At 39.1% G+C, this 24,007-nt stretch overlaps 2 protein-coding genes across 3 annotated transcripts in view; one reads left to right on the top strand and one right to left on the bottom strand.

Moving 5' to 3' along the window:
* tsnaxip1 (translin-associated factor X interacting protein 1) overlaps positions 1-11,281 on the bottom strand; it is a 32,164-nt gene extending 20,883 nt beyond the window's left edge. The window contains exons 1-4 of one of the 2 annotated variants that reach the window (XM_063004112.1): positions 11,262-11,281; positions 4,995-5,052; positions 3,041-3,150; positions 57-174 (exon numbers count right to left, since the gene is read on the bottom strand). In XM_063004112.1, the coding sequence (XP_062860182.1) occupies positions 57-174; positions 3,041-3,150; positions 4,995-5,039 (273 nt within the window). In that variant the 5' untranslated portion in view covers positions 5,040-5,052; positions 11,262-11,281. Of the gene's footprint in view, positions 1-56; positions 175-3,040; positions 3,151-4,994; positions 5,053-8,035; positions 8,153-11,261 lie in introns of those variants that run through there. The other variant, XM_063004111.1, reaches the window with a different exon arrangement.
* ranbp10 (RAN binding protein 10) overlaps positions 9,065-24,007 on the top strand; it is a 72,259-nt gene continuing 57,316 nt past the window's right edge. The window contains exon 1 of the mRNA XM_063004113.1: positions 9,065-9,379. Within this exon, the coding sequence (XP_062860183.1) occupies positions 9,181-9,379 (199 nt within the window). The 5' untranslated portion in view covers positions 9,065-9,180. The remainder of the gene's footprint in view (positions 9,380-24,007) is intronic.

The following is a 24,007-nucleotide window of genomic DNA, read 5'->3' as shown; positions in this document are numbered from 1 at the left end:
AACAAAAATCTCTGCTATACATCTAATAAATTAGAATATAAATATAAAATATAAACCTGAAGTTTGTGCTCCTGGAGTTTTGGGCTAGACATATCTAAAGATGCCAGTTCTTTCTTCAGATAACATTCCAGTTGTTCCAGGAGACGTGGCTTCACTTCAAACTCCTCACCATATCTACCATGTAAAGTATATAAGGCGAGAACCAAAATAATATACTGTAAATAAGGGATGTACAATTAATCACATTTCAAACATGATTGCCAATTTGGCTTCCTCAAATAATTACTCATTATAAAGCATTATATGATGTTGATTAGCTTAGTCGAAGACAAAGGGCTAAGCTCATATAGAAAGAATCATAAATCATGCTCAAATTAGTAAATTTATTTTTATGCAGATTGGAGTTGTGGAATAAAAAATAAAAATGCAGTGTTCCTTCCTCACTTTTATTTAATTGCAGACAGTTTGAACCCAAGATATTGTTTTGATATTATATTATATTTTATATTTATAAGGTTTTGTCTGCTCAACTTCATTTCATTTATTGATAATACCGCCATTCCTGCATTTCAGGCCTGCAACACATTCCAAAGAAAGTTGGGACGGGGGCAATTTAGGGCTAGTAATGAGGTGAAAAAACTAAATAATGATGAGATTCCAAACAGGTGATGTCAACAGGTGATTGTAATCATGGTGTGGTACAAAAGCAGCATCCAGGAAAGGCTGAGTCTCTGATAAGCAAAGATGATCAGATGATCTCCAGTTTGTCAACAAATGTGTGAGAAATGATTGAAATGTTTAAAAACAGTGTACCTTAAAGGAAATTTGAAAGGGATTTGCATATTTCTCCCTCTACAGTGCATAATATAATTAAAAGATTCAAGGAATCGGGAGGAATTTTACTGCGTAAAGGCCAAGGGCGCAAGCTTAAGCTGAACGCATGTGATCTTCCATCCCTCAGACGGCACTGCATCAAGAACCACCACTCAACAATAGCTGATATAACCACATGGGCAAGAGATTACTTTGGCAAACCTTTGTCAAACACTACAATACAGAGTTACATGCACAAATGCCACTTAAAACGTTACTGTGCAAAAAAGTGGTAAATGCTTTACTGTCCCAACTTTTTTTGGAATGTGTTGCAGGCCTGAAATGCAGTAATGAATATTTTTTAATATATGAAATGAAATTGAGCAGACAAAACATGAAATATCTTGGGTTCAAACTGTCTGCAATCAAATAAAAGTCACAGTAAATGTAATGAACACTGCATTTTTATTTTATTTGCATTTACCAGACTGTCCCAACTTTTTCTGATTTGGGGTTGTACACATAACCATAATCACTTGCTGCTAAAGGAGAACAAACCCTGGAAAAGATGCCAGTCCATTGCAGTGCAATAATCACTCATACACACATCATACTCACATCATTTGTTTATATATATACTGTATATATATGTATATATATATATATACAGGGGTTGGACAAAATAACTGAAACACCTGTCATTTTAGTGTGGTAGGATTCATGGCTAAATTGGACCAGTCTGGTGGCCAATCTTCATTAATTGCACATTGCACCAGTAAGAGCAGAGTGTGAAGGTTCAATTAGCAGGGTAAGAGCACAGTTTTGCTCAAAATATTGCAATGCACACAACATTATGGGTGACATACCAGAGTTCAAAAGAGGACAAATTGTTGGTGCACGTGTTGCTGGCGCATCTGTGACCAAGACAGCAAGTCTTTGTGATGTATCAAGAGCCACGGTATCCAGGGTAATGTCAGCATACCACCAAGAAGGACAAACCACATCCAACAGGATTAACTGTGGACGCAAGAGGAAGCTGTCTGAAAGGGATGTTCGGGTGCTAACCCGGATTGTATCCAAAAAACATAAAACCACGGCTTCCCAAATCACGGCAGAATTAAATGTGCACCTCGACTCTCCTGTTTCCACCAGAACTGTCCGTCGGGAGCTCCACAGGGTCAATATACACGGCCGGGCTGCTATAGCCAAACCTTTGGTCACTCGTGCCAATGCCAAACGTCGGTTTCAATGGTGCAAGGAGCGCAAATCTTGGGCTGTGGACAATGTGAAACATGTATTGTTCTCTGATGAGTCCACCTTTACTGTTTTCCCCACATCCGGGAGAGTTACGGTGTGGAGAAGCCCCAAAGAAGCGTACCACCCAGACTGTTGCATGCCCAGAGTGAAGCATGGGGGTGGATCAGTGATGGTTTGGGCTGCCATATCATGGCATTCCCTTGGCCCAATACTTGTGCTAGATGGGCGCGTCACTGCCAAGGACTACCGAACCATTCTGGAGGACCATGTGCATCCAATGGCGGTGCCGTGTATCAGGATGACAATGCACCAATACACACAGCAAGACTGGTGAAAGATTGGTTTGATGAACATGAAAGTGAAGTTGAACATCTCCCATGGCCTGCACAGTCACCAGATCTAAATATTATTGAGCCACTTTGGGGTGTTTTGGAGAAGCGAAACATTTTCCTCCACCAGCATTACGTAGTGACCTGGCCACTATCCTGCAAGAAGAATGGCTTAAAATCCCTCTGACCACTGTGCAGGACTTGTATATGTCATTTCCAAGACGAACTGACGCTGTATTGGCCGCAAAAGGAGGCCCTACACCATACTAATAAATTATTGTGGTCTAAAACCAGGTGTTTCAGTTATTTTGTCCAACCCCTGTATATATATATATATATATATATATATATATATATATTTATTTATTTGAATGCAGTTGTAAACTGATGTACCCAGGAAAAACTCACCCGTACACATTGGAGAAGACAGAACATGGCTTACCAACTGGCACTAACTGGCACCAACAATAACACTTGTTTGTTTGTTTTTTCAAATTTATTTTTGTCCTTCAATTAAAATTTTCATTTCAATTTTATTTTTGTTTGTTTGACTGGTTTTATTCATTTAATTTATTCCTGCAACATAACATCTCTATCAACACAGTAATCTAGATTAGGTCATGTAAACAACCCTCAAATACCCATGATCTCTCTTCACTCCAGAAGGAGCAGGAGCGCAATGCTGGACGATCTGAGCGCTGGCATGGGCAGGCCAAGTTGAGAGATATCCCGACATTCTTCCTCCTTTTGCCTAGATGGAATACAATTGTTGTCACATTTTGATTTAAGACATGTGAGACATCAACCAAAAAGAAAGTCATCAACTAAGTCACTGGTCCAGATAAAATCTGGGGTCTGTGATGTGGTGTTAAAGTGTGTCTGCAGTTTTTTTTTAATTAGTATGATTGTAGAAATTAGACATAGAAACATGATATATAACACTAAGCAAGACTCACTCATTAACGATTGAGTGTAAAATAATCTTCTGTTTCTAAATAGCCAGATTAGCAAACATGGAGAAATGGGTAGTGCAGCTGTCTAATGCGCTAACACACTACTGCAGAATGTTTGAACTTGAGTTCAGATCTCAGATCTAATTATTTTAATACCAGAACACTAAAGTTAACTGTGCAGTATATTTAATTACCATGCTCTTCTTCACAATTGCTTTAAATGTAGAGAATTTACTAATTAGGATTTAAATTAGTAAATAACCTACTGCTATTTGTTATAGTTACACCGATCAGGCATAACATTAAAACCACCTCCTTGTTTCTACACTCACTGTCCATTTTATCGGCTTCACTTACCATATAGGAGCACTTTGTAGCTCTACAATTACTGACTGTAGTCCATCTGTTTCTCTGTATGCTTTCTTAGCCCCCTCTCATGCTGTTCCTCAATGGTCAGGACCCCCACAGGACCACAACAGAGTAGGTATTATTTGGGTGGTGGATCATTCTCAGCACTGCAGTGACACTGACATGGTGGTGGTGTGTTAGTGTGTGTTGTGCTGGTATGAGTGGATAAGACACAGCAGTGCTGCTGGAGTTTTTAAATACCTCACTGTCACTGCTGGACTGAGAATAGTCCACCAACCAAAAATATCCAGCCAACAGCGCCCCGTAGGGAGCGTCCTGTGACCACAGATGAAGGTCTAGAAGATGACCAACCCAAACAGCAGCAATAGATGAGCGATCGTCTCTGACTTTACATCTTCAAGGTGGACAGCACAACATACACTAACACACCACCACCATGTCATTGTCACTGCAGTGCTGAGAATGATCCACTACCCAATCAATACCTGCTCTGTGGTGGTCCTGAACATTGAAGAACAGGGTGAAAGCAGGCTAAAAAAGCATGCAGAGAAACAGATGGAATACAGTCAGTAATTGTAGAACTACAAAGTGCTCCTATATGGTGGAGCTGATAAAATGGACAGTGAGTGTAAAAACAAGGAGGTGGTTTTAATGTTATGGCTGATCAGTGTATATTGATAATATTTAACTTAAATTGACATAATTCAACATAAAAAAGTACAGTCATTAGATTTGCTAATGTCTGTCTTTTATGGAGAAACGTTCATCTGCTAAACATGACTGACTGAGTATGTTACAAGGAAACCATTAAGGTGTGTTATTGCACTGCGCTCAGTGATTCTGGGGAAACCGGACCCACTGTGACCCTGACTAGGATAAAATGGTGGAAAAATAAATGAATAAATGAAAATCTAAGGACCATGGAATTTCTTTGCATGTGAAGGGGTCATGGGCTTTAAAAAGTTTTAGAACCCCTGACTTTAATGACTCAGATCACATGGCACCACACACATGCTTACTAAGTCTCCTACTCACTTACTTACTAAAACTTAATAATAGTAATCAAGATTAGCCAATCTCTAAGCTGGCATAATTCTAAAAACAAGAGAAAATGTATACTGAGAGAGAGAGACCATGCCAAACTCCACACAGACAATAATCAAAAGGATCCAACTCAAGTTCTTATGATGCTAGGGCTGTGCAGCACCAACACACCATGATGAACCACTGTGACAAACAACATCAATTCACTTAAAGTTAACAAGCAACTTACTTTCAGTCTTTTTGACTCAGACCTTACATGCTGTTGACTCTCCATGCCTGGTGTAGGCCTGCAACAATCAGAAATTACAGTTAGACCTAATACTGGAACATTTAGCATCATGAACACAATTATAGTAACTGCTGTGTAATCATAGAGGACTAACGTACATGACATTGAATTAATGCATTCTTTTTAATATGTTGATGTGTGTTACTTCTGTATCTTCAGTAACTTAACTCAGCCACCCAAGAATACAAACAGAACAGCATTGTGTTGTAATAGCTCAAATCTAAGTGGAAAAAAGAATTTAGCGCCACGATCAGGTCAATCTAGCTGAGATTAAGCACCTGAGTAGCAGGGGCGACTACTACCTGTTTACCAAGTCCCATGTCCATTAGACGTACAGTTTGGTCTGTACGGCGGTCATATACTTTCTGCAATCTGATTGGTTGGTGATGTTTTTTCTGGCTTTATTATTTTATAAATGAGCAGATAAAATAACACTTTATTAATGCTCAAAGAGAAATGACAGAATAGCATAGAGCCTAAAACCTGAAGTAAAAAGGACACTGAAGTGCAAGGACAAATTTCATGTCAATGGGACAATCTTCGTTTGCCTAACTTTATCTTGCATGTTATAGCGCCACATAGCACTGCAGTTACACCATATTTTTACCAAAGCTTATGAACCTATGTACATTTCAAGTTTGGTGATTGGTGCAATGCTTTCTGAGTTATACAGTATATGTGTGCGACACTGTGTAGACATTGTGTATGTGGGGTCAAAATACAGACACTAGTTTGTGTGATTTTGCATATTCTGCAAATTAGTTCAAAATGTAAGTCATCTGAGCTGTATGGTTCTTGAGTCTTGAGTAGCAGTTGGGACTACTACCTGTTCACTAAGTCTCATGTCCATACAGCTTACAATTTGGTTCGTGCATTTTGTCTTATCAGAGAATCATAAAACAACAACAACAATAATAATAATAATAGGAAGAAGAATAAGAAGACAAAGAAGTAGTAGAATTAGAACAAAAATCCTAACAAAACAGCATCTCTGGTGCTTGGACCCCTAAAAAAGTATTGCTGCTAAGTGCTAAAACCTGCAACATAAAATTGTATATCATCTGTTGCTTCACTACAGGGAACTACAGGGTTCCAAAACGCTTTAGTAAATTTGATCAGAGCTGTTTGTTGGAAGCTTCATGAAATGGGTTTCCGTTGCTAAACAGCTGCACATTTCTAAATGTCAGAGAAGTGTCTACTGATGTTCTGTTAGTCATGTTGAATGGAGCCATGGAAGCAAGTACCCTAAATTTATGAATCACACAATCTGGCACTTTCTAACAGACAAATGTGGCAGAACGCAGGAAAACATTACCTACTGGAATGCATAGTGCTATTAGTAATTTTTTGTTGGAAAAGAAATAATAGTCTACAGCTGTTTTGGTGTTTGGGCCCTTAGTTTCTGTGAAGTGTATTTTTAATTCCACAGCATCCAAAGACTTGTAAAATGTCCATAAAGATGTGGCTATGTGACTTTGGTTTGGAGGAATTATGGCATGCACAAAGCCCTGAGGATGTGCCTGACACAATTTTCACATTTCAATTCAATTGATGGGTAAAATTATTTATCTAAGTTACTAAATTTGCTGCTTTTGTTTACTCACTCATTCAAATATTGTCATAAAAATACTAAGAAGTGTATTAAAATTCATGTACATTAATGTAAAAACATGTAAAAATGGTATTACATTCATTTGTATTTATTTTTACTATTGGTCTCAGACTTTTGGCCCCCACTGTGTACGTATACAGTACAGTGCTGTGGATAAGTATTTACAGACTTCCCAGTTTCTTCTATTTTTTCTACATTTGCATGTCTAAACATCACTTAAACAGAACTTGTATGACAATGTGAGGGAGGCTAGAAGGTCTCAAAAAGCAGCACATGGTGCCAAGTGATTCAAACACAGACGCAAAACATTAAAGTCATTAAACTTTAAAGTCATTAAATGCTACTAATCTGAAAGCTCTGGGACTCCAGTGTACCACAATTAGAGCCATTATCCACAAATAGTAATATAGAAAACTTGGAACAGTGGTGAACCATTTTAAAACTGACCAACATATCAAAATATCACCAAGAATGCATTGACATGATCATTCAGAGGTAAAAAAAGAACCAAAAAAAAACATCTAAAGAACTGCAGGCCTCACTTGACTAAGGTTAAGGTACACAATTCCACAGTAAGAAAAACACTGGGCAAAAATGGCATCCATGGGAGAGTGCAATGTCATTTGGTGCTACTGACCAAAAAAAAAAAAAAGGCCTTTTCGCTGTTACATCTGGCATAACACTAATAGTGCATTCCATTTTAAGAACATCATACTGAAAGTCAAACATAGTGGTGGTAGTGCTACTTTGCTTCCATAGGTCCTGGACAACTTGTAACAACTGTTGGAACCCTGTCTGTCTGTCAGTTTGTGACCTAAAGCTCAAGCACTGTTGGGTTATGCAGCAAAACAATGATCCAAAGCACACAAGCAAGTCCAGCTCCCAATGACTCAAAAGTCTGGAGTGGCAGGTCAACGTTCTGGTTTGAATCCCATTGAGATGTTATGGCAGGACCTTAAACAAGCCATTCATGCCTAAACCTCCAATGTGGCCAATGTAAAACATTTCTGCAAAGAAGAGTGGGCTAAAATTCATCCATAGCAAAGTAAAACACTCAATGCAAGTTATCACAAACGTTTGATTGCAGTTATTACTGCCAAGGCTGGCACAACCCGTCATTAGGTTTATAGGGGCAATTACTTTTCCGAATAGGTAACATAGATTTAGAATAAATCTGCTTCTTTTAATAATTGGAACGATTATTTAAAAGTTGATGTGTTATATTAAATTAGTTGGACTGCTGAAAATAAACTTGTGGAAAACGTAACGGAATACTGTGATCGTACGGAACACTGTGAGCATACTGTACGTAGTAACAGCTAAATAACATTACTAAGCTGTCATTAAATAAAACTGCATTTATTCTTGCCTTTCCAGCGTAGATAGAGCCGGTAAGCGTGATTCCTTTGGTACAGACATGTGTGTGTTTTATTTCACTGTTAATTTCTCTTTATTGAAGAATTTCAGATTGTTTCACCGCTTTACCGCTTCAGCAGCACGCCAAAAATTGTTGTTTATCAGCTGTTGCCATGGTAACAAAGGACCCCAAATGGCCACAGATTAAAAAGGTGGCCGTGTCCTGCCTACTATAAAATTATAGCTTTAAGTAAATCGGAACAATATATATCTTAATGCAGGTGGCTTTTCACTATTATATTTAGTTCATAAATATTTTAATTATGTTATTTTTTTGTCAACGTTACATATTTTTTTATTTCAAACTGATAATTCATCAAGGCAATTTGTAAACATGTCGTGTATATCACACATGATCCATAAAGTTGTTTTTCTGATCTTGTTTGTTACTAGTGTTTACTAGTTTTTAAAGTATAAATGTTCTTAAAATAGAAATAAACATTCAAATCAACTGATTGCATTAGAAAGTGAACTTATGTATATTTTGTATTAATCTTCGAAAAATTAAACCTTATTATATACATATGACACATTACTTAACGGGGTGTTAGCAAAGTAAAATGTACAAAACAAACGAAAACGACATTTGCGATCTGTGATTTGAGGTTTGAAATGCCTATTTGTGCTACATGTTTTTGGGTCACTGGCGTAACATGAGGATTAATATGGTCTGTATGATCTGTTTTACATAAAAGTTGCAGTAAACCTTAACTCAATAAAAGCAGTACACTTTTAGAACTAAATTGTTTATTTCAACGTTTTTAATTATATTGATACTGGACACATACTTGACAGCTAAGTTTGCAAAAAAAACATAATGAATGTGCTGTAATCCAAAAAGTACAGAAGGCTCTGTTCCCAAAGCTTTGCGCACAATTATTCACGGGTAATGTAGTTTTTAACGCTACTCGGCGTCGTCAGTATGAACTGCACAACCTACGACTTTAACTACATTACCCATACAGCACTGCACCCAACTACATAGCGTTGGTGATCCGGGGGATATCGCTGCTGCTATTTCTCCTCAGTCTGTCGTTGACCGTTTTTAGAGCTGACACAGTGTAAGAAAAAGTGAAAAAACAAAGACACGAGCCCAAAATGGCAGAGTTGGGAGCAGGGAGCCTGTTACAGGGAGATCCTGCTGTAAATGACCAGGAAAAGGAACTAAACGAGCGTCTGAAGCGGCTCTACCCGGCCGTGAACGAGGAAGAAACCCCTTTACCCCGATCTTGGAGCCCCAAGGATAAATACAGCTACATCGGGCTGTCGCAGAACAACCTGCGGGTTCATTATAAAGGTACACAGCGGTACAACCACTCGCTTTAATCCGCTCCAACTGACATACACTGGGCCTCGATGTTCCCTCAGGATTCACCTTGTTTTTAACTGAATGCGATTATGTCTATGCATTCTCCCAGATCTAGTCTGAGCTGCTATTCCCCCTTCTGCTTTGTTTCAATAGAGAAATTGGTTGACATGTACAGCAAAACAGTTCAGATCATGTTAGCACAGCTGCTAGCTAGTTAGCCAACGCAGAAACCACAGACAACCCAGTCAGTGTCGTTAAGCTATCCAAGTAAATAAAATAATCACTTTTCTTAGGTGTCTGTATATGATCATCACAGTCCAAGTTTTATTAACAATATTTGACATTTTTCATGTTGACGTATTCAGCCTTGGCCTCATATATATATATATATAATCATTCATACCTTTTCTGCTTATTACCACGTTAATACACAATATTTCTAATCCTCTTTGTATTTTTCACTAAATCATTTAGTAACCGACCTGATACACTACTTGCGAAATTTGCTAAATGTATAACGTGTGTCATTATATGGTGGCTTGTTTATTTTATTACATCTAGCCCACTTTGTCAGATTTAAATAATATAATAAAAAATATTTAATAAATCTAAATAATATACTAAACTTTTCTTCCGATTTATCATCTAACCCATACAAAACACACGTCATGTATTTATTGTGCAATTTCTCCAGTCCATCTCATCTTTATATGACGAAATATCGCCTTTCTCCGTTACAATATGCTGATCGTTATAAACCGGAGTTTTATTAACACGATATTTCTAATTCTTTCTGTATATTTACAGAATTATTTAGTGTTAACAGACCATGCCCAGGGAAAACATGCATCCAGGCAGATACAGTGGTCACGTTTGGTTTAGCATACAGCTGTATTGCTTTTGTGTGTGCTTTTTATTATTAAGGCTCGGACGACTGATTCCAGGTTGCTGTCATATAGCATACTAGATAAACGTTTATATCAATATAATATAACAATGACTTTTCTAACTTGATCATCATCAGGTCATTATAAATCACGCTGTCGTTTGCACGATCGTTCTGATCACCTTCGTATTTTTTTCCGAAATGATTTAGTGTTAGCCAGCCCACACGGGGTCTACAGGTAACACATTAGATACGATTGATTGTGTTTATTAAGAATGTGTATGTGGTCTAGCTAGAGTTCTGTCATCCAACCGAATGATCTGATTACAGTTATATTTTGTGTCTGCTCTGGTTTGCTATATTTAGTTACACGTCATTCCACCCATTCTGTGGCCGATCGTGTTAACGTGAGAAATAAACATCAGAATAGCTCCCAGTTGGAATTTTAAGTCTTTGAGATCAGTCATAAAGGGCCCTTAGTACTTTACATATTGCAGATGTGCGCTATTGTGTATTGTTGTAACGAAAACCAGGTGATGCCATAAAAAGGACTGGTTTCTTTACCAGTTCTCTTCTGTCACAGAATTGAACCAATTTACCAGTTTTGTCCTGTCAATACTAATCCAGTTTTCTCTTCACAATACTGAACAAATAATCCAGTTATCCAGTTATATTCTTTCCTGTCACAATACTTAACCAATAAACTAGTCATCTCCTGTCAAACTACTAAAACAACAAACCAATCCTATCACAAAACGTAACCGATAAACCAGTCCTTTCCTGTCACAATAGTGAGCCAACAAACCAGTTTTCTTCTTTTGTTGTATTGAACCAGTTCTCTTCTGTTTTCTTTTGTCGCATTACTAAACCAATAAATCAGTCCTGTCACAATATTAAACCAATAAACCAATCCTGTTACAATATTAAACCAACAAACTAGTTTTTACCTGTCAGAATACTAAAAACCAAGAAAATCAGTTTTACCTTGTTTCTGTCACAACACTAAACCAATAAATCAGTTTGCTCCTGTTGCAATACTGGACCAACAAACCAGTCTTCTCCTGTCAAAATACTGAACCAGTATACCAATTTTCTTCTTTCACCGTACTGAATCAATAAACCAGTTCTTTCCTGTCTCAGTATTAACCCAATAAACCATTCATTTTCCTGTCACAGTACTGAACCAATAAACTAGTTCACACCTGTTGCAGTACTGAACCAATGAATTAGTTTACACCTGTTGCAGTACTGAACCATTAAATCAGTTCTTTCTTGTTGCAGCACTAAACCAGTAAATCAGTTCTTTCCTGTCACAACACTGAACCAATAATCCAGTTCACATTTGTTGCAATAGTGAACCACTAAACCATTTTTGTCATAATATTGAACTAATACACTAATTATCTCTTGTCTGAACCCACAGACTTGTGCTGCAATGAGGATTTATGATCTGAAATCTGAAATCAAATAATCTATCAAATCAAATACTCATTAGATAAATGTGCTGCTTAGGACCAGGCAGGACCAACAGAGCAAACATATGCATTACAGACAGCAGATTTGTTCTTATTCATTGCTTTTGATACACTGCTGGAGAAGAATTCCAAGTAATAACAAGAGCAGCTTTAAAACATGATGTCACACCAGCTTTCAATAGATCAGCTAAACTACAGTGCCTTGCAAAAGTATTCAGCCCCCTTGAACTTTTCAACCTTTTGCCACATTTCAGGCTTCAAACATAACGATATGAAATTGTAATTTTTTGTGAAGAATCAACAACAAGTGGGACACAATCGTGAAGTGGAACGAAATTTATTGGATATTTTAAACTTTTTTTAGAAATAAAAAACTGAAAAGTGGGGCGTGCAATATTATTCAGCCCCCTTGCGTTAATACTTTGTAGCGCCACCTTTTGCTGCGATTACAGCTGCAAGTCGCTTGGGGTATGTCTCTATCAGTTTTGCACATCGAGAGACAGAAATTTTTGCCCATTCTTCCTTGCAAAACAGCTCGAGCTCAGTGAGGTTGGATGGAGAGCGTTTGTGAACAGCAGTTTTCAGCTCTTTCCACAGATTCTCGATGGGATTCAGGTCTGGACTTTGACTTGGCCATTCTAACACCTGGATACGTTTATTTGTGAACCATTCCATTGTAGATTTTGCTTTATGTTTTGGATCATTGTCTTGTTGGAAGATAAATCTCCGTCCCAGTCTCAGGTCTTTTGCAGACTGCAACAGGTTTTCTTCCAGAATGGTCCTGTATTTGGCTCCATCCATCTTCCCATCAATTTTAACCATCTTCCCTGTCCCTGCTGAAGAAAAGCAGGCCCAAACCATGATGCTGCCACCACCATGTTTGACAGTGGGGATGGTGTGTTCAGGGTGATGAGCTGTGTTGCTTTTACGCCAAACATAACGTTTTGCATTGTGGCCAAAAAGTTCGATTTTGGTTTCATCTGACCAGAGCACCTTCTTCCACATGTTTGGTGTGTCTCCCAGGTGACTTTTTATAGATATCTTTGAGAAATGGCTTTCTTCTTGCCACTCTTCCATAAAGGCCAGATTTGTGCAGTGTACGACTGATTGTGTCCTATGGACAGTCTCCCACCTCAGCTGTAGATCTCTGCAGTTCATTCAGAGTGATCATGGGCCTCTTGGCTGCATCTCTGGTCAGTCTTCTCCTTGTTTGAGCTGAAAGTTTAGAGGGACGGCCAGGTCTTGGTAGATTTGCAGTGGTCTGATACTCCTTCCATTTCAATATGATCGCTTGCACAGTGCTCCTTGAGATGTTTAAAGCTTGGGAAATCTTTTTGTATCCAAATCCGGCTTTAAACTTCTCCACAACAGTATCTCGGACCTGCCTGGTGTGTTCCTTGGTCTTCATGATACTCTCTGCGCTTTAAACAGAACTCTGAGACTGTCACAGAGCAGGTGCATTTATACGGAGACTTGATTACACACAGGTGGATTCTATTTATCACCATCAGTCATTTAGGTCAACATTGGATCATTCAGAGATCCTCACTGAACTTCTGGAGTGAGTTTGCTGCACTGAAAGTAAAGGGGCTGAATAATATTGCACGCCCCACTTTTTAGTTTTTTATTTCTAAAAAAAGTTTAAAATATCCAATACATTTCGTTCTACTTCACGATTGTGTCCCACTTGTTGTTGATTCTTCACAAAAAATTACAATTTCATATCGTTATGTTTGAAGCCTGAAATGTGGCAAAAGGTTGAAAAGTTCAAGGGGGCTGAATACTTTTGCAAGGCACTGTATATGCCAGTATGTGGACACCTCTTCTAATTAATGATTTTAAGTGTTTAGCAACATTTATTGCTAACGGATGTATAAAACTAAGTACATTAAACATATTACTTTTATGTACCGGCATGTACTGTTCTCCTGTGGCCAGTTTGGTGTGAAGAAAGTCAAGCGGCCTGCAGAGAGCCCTGATCTCAACCCTACTAAAAACCTTTGGTATAAATTGAAATGTTAATTGCAAGCCAGAGCTTCTATTTCAATATAGGTACCCTACCTCACAAATGCTATTTTGATTGAATGTGCCAAAATTATCACAGACACACTCCAAAATCTTGTGTCTGTGATCCTTTATAGCTCTTGAGGGGAGAGGGAGTCAATTCTCCATGTTGATGCCATTAGCTTTGGAATGAGATGTCCACTAAGCAAATAGTTAGGTGTCTGCAAACATACGCAAAGTAAATGTGTTCATAAAGCTGCTTTGTGAATGAATTATCAACTACATGATTTGTTTAAAGAGGGCGATAGTACATAATAATGGCACTGATTTTAGTTTAGTACAGCTTTAATTTTAAAGTCAAAAGTTTACAAACACTTGTGTGTGTGTGTGTGTCCTCGCAGTCATGGGATTTCAATGATCTCTGCAACTGTTTTTGTTTTCTCTGATCAAATGAAAGAATTTGAAACGTTCTTAAACATGTGCAAAGTTCATCGTGGGTTTACCCAATAAATGTATGTTATATCTGATTATTAATTCAGTGCTATGTATTTTTATGTTGCGGCATGGCCTCTTAATTTCTTGTTTGTAATTCTGATTATTATACCCAGTGAACTGTTTTGTGCCTATATAGCATAGACTAGTTCATCAGCATTTATTAAAAAGTTATTGGATTAGTGGTCTCCTGCCAAGGTCAGGATAAAGACCCAAACTGTCACCTTATTGAACTAAGAGGATTTTTCTCTCGTGATAGTAGATATCATCGAATAACCGACAAACATAGGATTGCCGTTAATTAGAAGCTCCTGGAACATGAGTGACATTGTCCAAAGTCCACAGTAAACAGTGTCACCTATGTTTCAGCAGTGTATACATCTGACTATCCTAACAAGTTTTCTTTAAGCATAAGGTGACAGGTTGGGTTGGCTTTCCTATCCAGGAGAGAAAAAAACTCTTAATGGTTGCATTCAAACTACATTTACATTTACATTTTCAGCATTTAGCAGACGCTCTTATCCAGAGCGACTTACAGAAGTGCTTCTATAGTGAACATTTCATTTCTCAAGTTTAGGTAAACAACAGTCAAAGAACACAAATCTGCTAAAACCTGTTAAAAGGCTTTTTTTTTTTTTTTTTTTTTTTAAATGGAAAAGAATGGAACAAAATGTTAGTAAATAAGTACAAGTCAGCCTAAGTGTTTAGTAAAAAGGTGGGTTTTTAATCGTTTTTTAAAGACAGCAAGAGACTCAGATGTTCGGACAGACAGAGGAAGTTCATTCCACCACTTCGGCGCTAGAACAGAGAACTTTAGTCTTGGATGGGGGCTCAAGTCGAGCGAGACTAGAGGCTCGGAGGTTGCGTGGTACAGAGCGGGGTTTGATTAGGCCACGAAGGTAGCTTGGGGCTGGTCCATTTTTGGCTTTGTAGGCGAGCGTCAGTGTTTTAAACTGAATGCGTGCAGCTACAGGAAGCCAGTGAAGAGAACGCAGCAGTGGGGTGATGTGGCAGTTGGTTAAAAACCAGACGTGCAGCTGCATTGTGAATGAGCTGTAAGGGTTTAATTGTGGACATGGGCGCTCCAGCCAGAAGGGAGTTGCAGTAGTCCAACCGTGAGATTACAAGTGATTGCACCAGAATCTGGGTAGCTTCCCTGAAGAGAAATGGACGAATCTTCCTGATGTTGTACAGGAGGAACCGACACGCTCTGGTCATGTTGGCTATATGAGGAGAGAATGTCAGCTGGTTATCAAGGACAACACCAAGACTTCTTACCTTATCAGATGGTCTGATCTGGGAGTCATCCAGAGAAATGACTAGGTCCTGGGTTGGAGACTGATCTCCAGGAATGAGCAACATCTCTGTCTTGCTGGGATTAAGTTTTAGATGATGAGCCGACATCCATTGTGAGATATCTCGCAGACATGCTGAGATGCGAGCTGAGACTTGCGTGTCTGAAGGAGGAAATGGCAGAACGAGCTGAGTGTCATCTGCATAGGAGTGGTAGGAGAAGCCATGGGAGGCTATGACCTTACCCAAAGAGCGGGTGTAGATAGAGAAAAGAAGTGGGCCAAGTACAGAGCCCTGAGGAACACCGGTTGAGAGAGTGCATGGGGGAGATATGGATCCCCTCCATGACACTTGGTAGGAGCGCCCTTCCAGGTAGGAGGCCATCCATTGCCATGCTGAACCTGTTACTCCAAGGTTGGAGAGAGTGGACAAGAGAATGCTGCGATTCACTGTGTCGAAGGCTGCAGAGAGGTCAAGAAGAATAAGGACAGATGACAGTTTGGCTGCTTTGGCTGCATGAAGCTTCTCAGTAACCGCTACAAGAGCTGTTTCCGTAGAATGTGCTGCCTTGAAGCCAGACTGGTACGGATCGTGGAGGTCATTCTGAGTGAGAAAGGCAGATAGTTGGTTATAGACAGCACGTTCAAGAATTTTGGATAGAAAAGAGAGGAGTGAGACAGGTCTGTAGTTGTTGATGTCTGTAGTGTCTAGTGTAGGTTTCTTAAGAAGGGGAATGACCTGAGCCTTCTTAAAAGCAGTAGGGACAACACCTGATGTCAGGGAGTTGTTGATGATGGGTGTGATGAAGGGGATTAGGTCCTGTGAGATGTCTTTGAGGATGGTGGATGGTATAGGGTCAAGTGCGCATGTAGTGGGATTGCTGGATGAGAGGAGCTGTGTAACCTCATCCATGGTGAGTGGGGTGAAGCTGGTGAGTGTGTTGGTGGGTTGAGGGTCAGTTGAAAGTGGGTCAGTCAGAGAGAAGGATTGATTGATTTTGTCGATCTTGTCCTGAAAGAATGTTGAAAAGTCAGTAGCAGTGAGAGAGGCAGAAGGGGGAGGAGGAGGAGGGTTTAGAAGAGAGGAAAAGATAGCATGAAGCTTACGAGGGTCAGCAGCAGATTGTTCAAGCTTGGCTTTGTAAAAAGATGTTTTTGCAGCAGTCACGTCAGATGAGAACCTGGACAGCAGATCGTGGTAGGAGTGGAGATCAACACCGAGTTTAGATTTCCTCCACTTTCTCTCAGCTGCCCTTAATTCTCTTCTGTTGCTGCGCAGTGCATCTGAAAGCCAAGGAGCAGGGTGAGAAGGTTTTCCTCGTTTGAGGGTAGGAGGACAGAGCTGATCGAGGGATGTTGAAAGAGAAGAGAGTAGAGTATTAGTTGCGGAGTTGAGTATTAGTTGCGGAGTTGAGTGGAAGGGTAGCAAGCATGTCAGGGTTAGGTAGTGAAGTTAGGATGTTGGAGATCAGCAGGGAGGAAGATAAAGAGTGAAGATTGGGGCGTGTTGTAAGGGTGAAAGTGTGGTTGGAGGTAGGAAGAGTTGGGAGACAGAGAGAGAAGGACACAAAGTGATGGTCAGAGAGGTGGAGTGGGGTGACGGTGAGGTCCAGAACAGAAGCTGGACGGCTGAAGACCAGGTCCAGAAGATTGCCTCCTTTGTGTGTCAGAGGGCTGTGGTTAAAGAGGAGGTCGAAAGATGAAAGAAGAGGAAGAACACAGGAGGACTGAAGTGTAGGGAGATTAAAGTCACCAAGAAGAGTCAGAGGAGTTCCATCTGAAGGGAAGAAACTCAGAAGAACATCCAGCTCTTCTATGAAGTCTCCCAGTGCGCCAGGTGGTCTGTAAATGACAATGATATGAAGAGTAATCGGAAAAGTAACAGTAATAGCATGAAATTCAAAAGATGAAATGTTAAGGTGAGAAACATTCACAGGAGTGAATTGCCATTTCCTGGTCAGGAGCAAACCTGTACCACCACCCCTACCAGATCCTCTCGGTGTATGAGAGAAGGTGTAGTTAGAGGATAAGGCTGCTGGTGTTGCTAAGTTCTCGGTGGTGATCCATGTCTCAGTCAGTGCCAGGAAGTCAAGGCTGTGAGAAAGTGCAAAAGCTGAGATAAAGTCAGCTTTCTGGACGGCTGATTGGCAGTTCCAGACCCCACCTACCACCACTGTTTGAGACTGTGGCAACAGTTGGGGGTAGATGAGGTTGCTGGCGTTGCTGTTCCTATAATGTGCCCTCTGATGTCTGCAGGGTCTGTGAGATATAACCACAGGAATAATTGAGTAGCACATGCTGAGAAAAAAAAAGTTTGATAGATTGAACAATGTCAGAGACTGATAGTACTTACCCAAGTTAGTTTAGATTAGTAGAAAAAACCTAGTGATAGAGAAGACCAGCCGGGAGATTTAATTTTATACTAAGCTTAGCCCTGCCCCTCAATTCACACCTAGGCCTCTAACAAAAGGCACCTGAAGCCCCTTTAACCAATCAGCAAAACACAGATTAATGTTAATAATCAAAGTTACAAAGATAGAGTCTAGAACAAGTTACAGCAAAGATATACACTTTAACCAGAAGCTTACCTTACCCAGGAATACAAATGAACACTATAAAAGTTACAAGCACTGATTAATTCAATGGCTGGAGATTTAATTTTATACTAAGCTTAGCCCTGCCCCTCAATTCACACCTAGGCCTCTAACAAAAGGCACCTGAAGCCCCTTTAACCAATCAGCAAAACACAGATTAATGCATCAACAGACTGTTTCTTAACAACAGTTAAATACTACTTCAATTCTAGCAATGTTAATAATCAAAGTTACAAAGATAGAGTCTAGAACAAGTTACAGCAAAGATATACACTTTAACCAGAAGCTTACCTTACCCAGGAATACAAATGAACACTATAAAAGTTACAAGCACTAGCCCAGTGATAATAAAATTAAATATTAAAATAGAAATTTGCACATCACCAAATTAATAATTTGCTTTATAAATATATTTGACTATGTTAAATAATTCCAATTCTTTTTATAGTGCCATCAAAAAACAAAAAAAGAAATTGCAGAAATCATTAAAATCTCATGACTGGGGTGTTCTGGTTGTGCAGGGGTCTAACGCGCTCACACACCACTGCAGAGGATTTGAACTGCGAGTTCAAATGTCGGCAGAGCCACCAAGTGTCGAAAGGGGCTTGTGGTGATCCGGCTCTCCTTGATTAGATCTGGGTTGTGAAGTCAGCAGTGGATTCACAAAAGGGAATTAATGAGTGACTAGACTGGGAGGTAAAGGAAGAAAAATCCCAAGACTGCCATGACATACATGTCCCTTACAAGTATATGTAAACCTTCAGGCTGTTAGGATTTTAGTCACATGATTTGGCTAGTAAGAACTGTTTGGTTATTGTATGCAAATTTGTACGTGTGGAATTACTTCCATTTTAATGGAACCTGCTGCAGTTAGCTAGTTTACGACCATGAAGTGAATAGAATTTAGCAGGGACAATGAGCAAAGTCTTATGCACAGAGTAAATGTGACAAACTTTGACCCACAAAATTTGTGCCCGCTGTCAACAGCACAACTGGTCGACTGTGTTGACCTCTAAATAGGTAATGCTACATGCTGATACACAGCAGATCTATAATAGCAAAGGAGCTTAATATTGCAGTGTATTAAGACTATATTACCCAAATAGACTACAAATTACTTAACATAAATGTCACAATATGGTTTGCAATCAAACAGGCATGTGAATTAAATGAATTAACATGTAATAATGTCTTGTATGTTTGTTTTTTTATGTGGGCTCATTTAGCTTAGCTTGTTAACAGCAACAGTTAAGGCAATTATATTGAACTTTCAATAGTACCTTCTTAATGCCTACAGTTTTAAAATATGATGTCAGCAGCATCTCAGGCTCAAATTCATACATTGACATACATTGGACTACATGGTTTATTTTATCTGAAAGAAAATTTAAAGAAGAGTTTTTATGTTGTGCTTGTTTTCTATTTATTTATGCATTTTCTTCCTTTTTCTCCCAGTTTAGTGTAGCCAATTAGTCTTCCACTGCTGGGAATCCTAATTGCGTTTGAGGAGGGTATATTTTCCTGCTCCACACCCTTTCACCGCATGCACAGTTCCTCAACCACTTCTTTTTTCGCCTGTGCTTTGGTGGATTCGCACATGAGGCTTATCCACTTCTGCACAGGTGCCTCGGTCTGCTAACCAGGCCCTTGCACAGCGTTTGAGTTCAGTCTTTTCCCACCCACTCGGTGGCCAATTTTGTCTGCTGCAGGCACTGCCAATTGTGCCCGCTAGACGACACACAACCGATCAGTAGCAGAGCCGAGATTCGAACCGTGGTGTTCAGAATCTCAGCTCTGAATCTCGTTGTAAGTGTACAATGACAATAAAGGTATTTGTATTCTGGTGTGTTAGCGGAATATCCCGCTGTGTTGTGCTTTTTTTGATAGTGTAAAATGTAAAAAAATAAATAAACTTAAACTAAACTGTTGCTTTACCAACAGCACAGAGAAATCAGTGCAGAGAGAAAACCATTACTTTAAGTTAAAGCAGTAACACTAGCAGACTTGTACGACCTGCTGGGATTAATCTTATCCGAGCTCAACAGGGGAGCTTGCAATAAGTTTGCAGAGGTGTGAACAGCGCTGCTGGTTTACACACAGGCAACAGCATAAACTCTCCTTTGTTACCTTACTGGCTAAAACTGAAGAAAATGTTTCTTTGCCGCTTTTTAGCATCAGGACTTTGGCTAATAAATATTGTTAGCTAATGTTAGCATGCTAGCTAAAATACAGCTGTAGGTTAGAGCTTTCATGTAGCACTTAGTAACATATACAGTAAGGCTGTATATTTTATATCGCTAAAAAAATGAAGGTGGCATGGTGTTTCAGTTGGTAGTGCTGTTGCCTCACAGCGAAAAGAGCCTGGGTTTCATTCCCCAACTGGGCGGCCAGGGTCCATTCTGTGTTTTTCCCGTGTCAATATGGGTTTCCTCCAGGTGCTTCGGTTTCCTCCCATAGGTCCAATGACATGCAGACAGGCCAATTTGAGCTACGAAAAAAATTGCTTTAGGTGTGTGTGTGTGTGTGTCTGCTCTTTGATGAACTGGTGACCTGTCTGGGATGTTTAATGTTTTTAGCCAAGTGAATCAAACACACTGTGTCGAACCCTTTATTCCAGTGTTGTTTAGGGGCAGTCAGGCTCAGGGGTTAAGACATTGGACTATTGATCAGATGGTCGCAATCTAAAGCCCCACCATGGCCAAGCTGCTACTTTTGGGCCCCTGAACAAGACCTTTAACCCTCTATTGCTTGGATTTTATAAAATGTTCTTAATTAGAAGTCATTGTGGATACAAACTTTCATCAAATGTAAAAAAAAATAATTAGCAGTCATGTTTATGGACTGTGATTGCTCAGTGGTATAGGTACTGGACTAGTATTTGGAAGGGTACTGGTTTAAGCCCCTTTACTGCCATGTTCAATACTTAAAACACATCATCGAGTTTCATAAGTCACGCTTTATTAATTCATATGGAGTGTAACACATAATGTAGCAGTGATGTAGAACAGTAAGATCAATATAAACAAAGTGAACCAAACCAGTTCAACATCATAAATATAGATTTTATACAGAGCCTGTAGCAAATAGTTCATTATAAGCGCTCACGTCACATGCTAATCATAATCAATTAGGATGCAGTATTTACACCGACAAGGCATAACATTATGACCACTGACCGGTGAAGTGAATAACACTGATTATCTCTTCATCCTGGCACCTGTTAGTGGGTGGGATATATTAGGCAGCAAGTGAATATTTTATCCTCAAAGTTGATGTGTTAGAAGCAGGAAAAATGGGCAAGCGTAAGGATTTGAGTGAGTTTGACAAGGGCCAAATTGTGATGGCTAGACGACTGGGTCAGAGCATCTCCAAAACTGCAACTTTTGTGGGGTGTTTCCGGTCTGCAGTGGTCAGTATCTATCAAAAGTGGTCCAAGGAAGGAACAGTGGTAAACCGCCGCCAAGGCTGGCCCAAGGCTGGCCCAAGGCTGGCCCAAGGCTGGCCCATGTCTGGCCCATGTGGCTGGCCGATCCAACAGACGAGCTACTGTAGCTCAGATTGCTGAAGAAGTTAATGCTGGTTCTAATAGAAAGGTGTCAGAATACACAGTGCATCACAGTTTGTTGCGTATGGGGCAGCAAAAGGGGTACCAACAAAACCTTAGGAAGGTGGGCATAATGTTATGCCTGATCGTTGTATATTAAAGCTTTCCCTGACAACATTAATGTAGATATTATTAGATGATAAGCAGATTTGTAACCACAGCTGGTGCATGCGCACTGAGGGTGGGTCGGGATGAGCTCTCTATGCTCTCAGTTGAAAGAAGTTTAATTGTTGGAACTGAAATTAAAAGGCATTTTCACCTGCAGTATTAATCGAACAGTTAACTGTTATTGGTTAACCGATTAACCATTTACATTCCTAACTGGGATCTGTTTGTGGACTGTATTGATAAAAGCTCAAAGTCTTCATTTTGTCTTTCATTCAGTCACTTTGCACCTTCTGTCCCAGCATGTTTTAACAGCTTGGCTTCATGCAGGATTTAAGCTGCTACTCCCACTTTGCCCTGGTGATTTTTGTTCTATTTTGGCTGGTGTGCCCGTTTCCGTTTCTCAAGGCTGCACTGAAGCTAATTTGTGCAAGTCACTACTTTTTCAGATAAGAGCTGTCTCGGCTCTAATTGAGATACCAGAATGGCTTAATGTTTTAGCTTTGTGTTAGCCATGTTTTAGCTTTGTATGAAGGTTTACTGAATGTATTTGTTTACATGTTTGTTGAATGGTACCTAAGAACTCATGGGATTTATGTTTATGTTTTTGGCATATCTAAGATTCCTAAAAGGAAAAGCTTGACTGTTGTGATCTCTGTCCTGACAGCCAGTCTTGTGAGTGTTGAAATTAAATTGCTTTTAGCTTTTCATTGTATAACAAAGTTCTTCTTAATGGGGAAGTAAGTGGAAAGAAACAACAGAGTTTTTAAATTTTGTTTTTCTTAATGACAATGACAGTGACTTGACTAATAAACACTCGACTATTTAAACTAGTGTTTTTGTTTGTGCCCTTTTAAAGTAGACTAGTTTGATGGCGCCCATTACAAAGTACAGTGGTACCTTGTAACTCAACGTCCCTTAAACTCAAAATCTTTGAAACTCAACTTTCTTCATCGAGAAATTTTTACCCTTAAACTCAACGTTTCCCTTAAACTCAAAATGCAGGCGACTGCTGCTCTGTTCAGCTCTCGGCTTTAGCAGTGCGGTAAAACGTCATAAAAGTGTGAATATGAGACGAATCTGCATTTGTGTGGAATAACCATCAAATCCGAATCTGAAATCTGAAAGCTCCACATGTATCTGTGTTTATCTGGATTTTCCTCCTGTTGCACTTTTAAACTTGTGTTTCAGTTCGTAGTGCTGAGAAATTGTAAGAATCAGCTTTTCCGAGAGTCTAAAACGTTTATCGTTTTTAAAAAACTTGATGTAACTTCTGTAATGTATTAAAAGAACGACATAAACACTAAACCTCTCTTAATTATTACTGCTCATAAGTTCTTTCCACTAGTTAAGAACCATAAGAAAGTAAAGAAGTAAAGGTAAAGTTCAGGTTTTATTGTATTTATTTATTGATTTTTAACTTTATATATAAGTTATTAAATATAACTTATTATATATAAGATATTTACCATTAAATGTATTGTTTTTTTAATTGTATTTCAGTGTTTTATATTTTACGTGTTAGTTTTAGTGTATAAGTGTCAAAAACATTAGCCTAAAATAAATGTAGTTCCACGGGACCATGGAACGCATTAACAGGTTTCCCATACATCCTCATGGAAAAAATACCTTAAAACTCAACGCCACTCCCAGAACCAATTGACGTTGAGTTTCAAGTTACCACTGTACACTGATGATTGGTATCTTGCAAAGGTTGGAAAGAAATCCTTAACTGTGACGTTCTGCTAGAAATAAATTTATCTGGATTGGCAGATATATTCTAAAAACCACCAAAAAGAAAAATAAGCAACTTACATCCTCAAAGGTTTAGAAGGTGCAATGCTAAAAAGCTCTGGCTCCTGCTTTTTGCCCATGTATTCAACATAAACTGAAGTTAAACTTGAAGGTGTCAGTTTTGGATGACTGCTTTTTTGTGTGTTGGTGTTTAAACTCTTAGCGATGTAATGTTTGCTTGAATAATAAGAGTGAACAAACCTTTTTGATCATTTGGGCATATTTTATTTTGGTGTAAAGCAATGGTTTGGGTCATTGGCAAATTCTCTAAATACATTGTTGTCTCTCAAACTTTTAATTGGGTACTATTTATTGGATTAAAATTTACCAGCTATATGCATAATTCATTATTAGAATCACTAAGGAGGAA

Source organism: Trichomycterus rosablanca, chromosome 11 (assembly GCF_030014385.1).
Source record: "Trichomycterus rosablanca isolate fTriRos1 chromosome 11, fTriRos1.hap1, whole genome shotgun sequence".
Classification (NCBI taxonomy): Eukaryota; Metazoa; Chordata; class Actinopteri; order Siluriformes; family Trichomycteridae; genus Trichomycterus; species Trichomycterus rosablanca.
Note: the sequence above shows the minus strand (reverse complement) of the source record. Positions and strands in the feature narration are given on the sequence as shown.